The sequence below is a fragment of the Otolemur garnettii genome, unplaced genomic scaffold (assembly GCF_000181295.1).
Source record: "Otolemur garnettii isolate 467f Iridium unplaced genomic scaffold, OtoGar3 scaffold00277, whole genome shotgun sequence".
NCBI lineage: Eukaryota > Metazoa > Chordata > Mammalia > Primates > Galagidae > Otolemur > Otolemur garnettii.
In genome coordinates this window covers 422056-424504 of record NW_003852672.1, presented here as the reverse complement: position 1 = coordinate 424504, position 2449 = coordinate 422056, and the positions used below count along the sequence as shown (strand labels likewise).

At 42.5% G+C, this 2449-nt stretch overlaps 1 protein-coding gene across 1 annotated transcript in view; it reads left to right on the top strand.

The window, feature by feature from the left end:
- BLM (Bloom syndrome RecQ like helicase) overlaps positions 1-2449 on the top strand; it is a 67633-nt gene that overhangs the window by 14992 nt on the left and 50192 nt on the right. Inside the window, exons 6-7 of the mRNA XM_023508810.1 lie at positions 227-325; positions 537-685. Coding sequence (XP_023364578.1) covers positions 227-325; positions 537-685 — 248 coding nt within the window. The remainder of the gene's footprint in view (positions 1-226; positions 326-536; positions 686-2449) is intronic.

Here is a 2449-nt window from a genome sequence, read left to right as displayed (position 1 = left end):
GCTTGAGCCCAGGAGTTGGAGGTTGCTGTGAGCTGTGATGCCACAGCACTCTACCCAGGGCAACGACTTGAGGCTCTGTCTCCAAAAAAAAAAAAAAAAAATGAAAATAACCAATTTTACATAAAGTTTTGTATATAGCTTAAGCTGTAATGTAGCTTAAAGACAACAGAATCAATAAGGGGGTATATCTGGATGATTTTAAATGTCTGACATGTTTCTGGCCTAGGTCTGTGCAAGTAATAGGCTGATTTCTACTCTGGAGAATCTGTATGAGAGGAAACTCTTGGCACGTTTTGTTATTGATGAAGCACATTGTGTCAGTCAGGTAAGAACAGTTTTTTATGTCTTGAAATATCAAAAAATGCATATTACCAACAATATATGTATTTTCAGAACTAAAGAAAAACTCACATTGAGTGAACTAGTCTGCTGTTTTGCCAAAAAATAAGATGGTTCTTAATATAATAATCAATGTTGCCTTTTTATAAAAGGAAGATTTAAAGAGCCTGAAAAGCAGTATTTTTTTTCCCAACTAGTGGGGACATGATTTCCGTCAAGATTACAAAAGAATGAACATGCTTCGCCAGAAGTTTCCTTCTGTCCCAGTGATGGCTCTTACTGCTACAGCCAACCCCAGGGTGCAGAAGGATATCCTCACCCAGCTGAAGATACTCAGGCCTCAGGTGTAAGTTGTTGGGAGTCAACGTATTTAAGAAGCCTGGGGAGTTGGCACCCATAGCACAGTGGTTACGGCACCAACCACATGCACCAAGGGTAGTGGGTTCAAACCCAGCCCAGGCCAGCTAAATAATACTGACAACTGCAACAAAAAATATCTGGGTGTCATGGCAGGCCCCCTTTATCCCAGCTACTTGAGAGGCTGAGGCAAGAGAATCGCTTAAGCCCAAGAGTTTGAGGTTGCTGTGAGCTATGATGCTACAGCACTCTACTGAGGGTGACATAATGAAACTCTAGCTCAAAAAAAATTAAAAAATAAGAAGACTGGAGCAAGGCCAAGTGCCGTGGCTCATGCCTGTCATCCGAGCACTCTGGGAGGCCGAGGTGGGTGGATTGCCTAAGCTCAGGAGTTTGAGACCAACCTGAGCAAGAGTGAAACCCCATCTCTAAAAAATAACTGAGTGATGTGGTGGGCACTTGTAGTCTCAGCTATTTGGAAGGCTGAGGCAAGAGAATCACTTGAGCCGAAGACTTTGAGGTTGCTGTGAGCTATGACACCATAGCACTCTACCAAGGATGACAAAGTGAGACTCTTGTCTCAAAAAAAAAAAAAACCTGGAGCAGTGGTTTTCAGAATTGCTGCACATTAGAATCACCTGTGGAGCTTTAAAAATCCCAGCCAGCTAAACCAGAACGTTTGGGGCTGGGCATCAGCATGTCTTTAAAAAATCCCCAAGTGGTTCCAGTGTTTGGTAACTGGGGCCCTAAGGCTTTTCTTCTTGACTTACTGAAATTTAAACTCTATCTCAGTACCTCTTGAAAGTAGATATAAACTTCATGCTGTTCCTATGGATCTTGGTATTGTTCTGATTTTATTCATCTCATTTTGACTTTCATATATCCCAGAGTATACAGTACGTCATAAAATAAACAGATTACCCTGCTTGTCATTTTCCCCCTAAAGTCCCAGTTATCTCCAGAGTGTTGCAAACAGTCCAAAAACTATGTAGAACAGCTTTTTTGCTGTTTTCCTTTCAACAAGGCAATGTTTCTTGTTGTGACCAAATCCATAATTATTCACTAACAAAAACTACTATGAAAAAAAATCCCAATAGGGGCTGCGCCTGTGGCTCAAATGAGTAAGGCACCGGCCCTATATGCCAGAGGTGGCGGGTTCAAACCCAGCTCCAGCCAAAAACTGCAAAGAAAAAAAAAAGGGAAAAAAATCTCAACAGATGTATCTACATTTCACTGGATTATTTCATACATCTACCTGAGTTTGTAGACAGATACATTTTTTGGTAGGTTCATTTACTCAGCAAACGTTTATTTAAGGTCTGTTGTGTGCCAATGTTGGTAAATTTGAGGTATAAATATTAATTTCAGCTGGGCGAAGTGGTATTTCCTGTAGTCCCAACTACTGGGAAGGCTGAGATACGAAGGTCACTTGAACCCAGGATTTGGGGACTAGCCTGGGAAATACAATGAGACCTCATCTCAGAAATAAATGGATAAACATATACAAACCATTGACGTGGATACCTGAAGGAATTACGACTGGACAGGATGTTGGGGTGAATTTTTAAAACACAGCTTTTGTTCATTTGAAAGTACAGACCTGGCTCGGCGCCTATAGCTCAACCGGCTAAGGCGCCAGCCACGTACACCTAAGGTGGCGGGTTCGGATCCCCAGCCCGGACCCGCCAAACAACAATGACGGCTGCAACCAAAAAATAGCCGGGCGTTGTGGCGGGCGCCTGTGGTCCCAGCT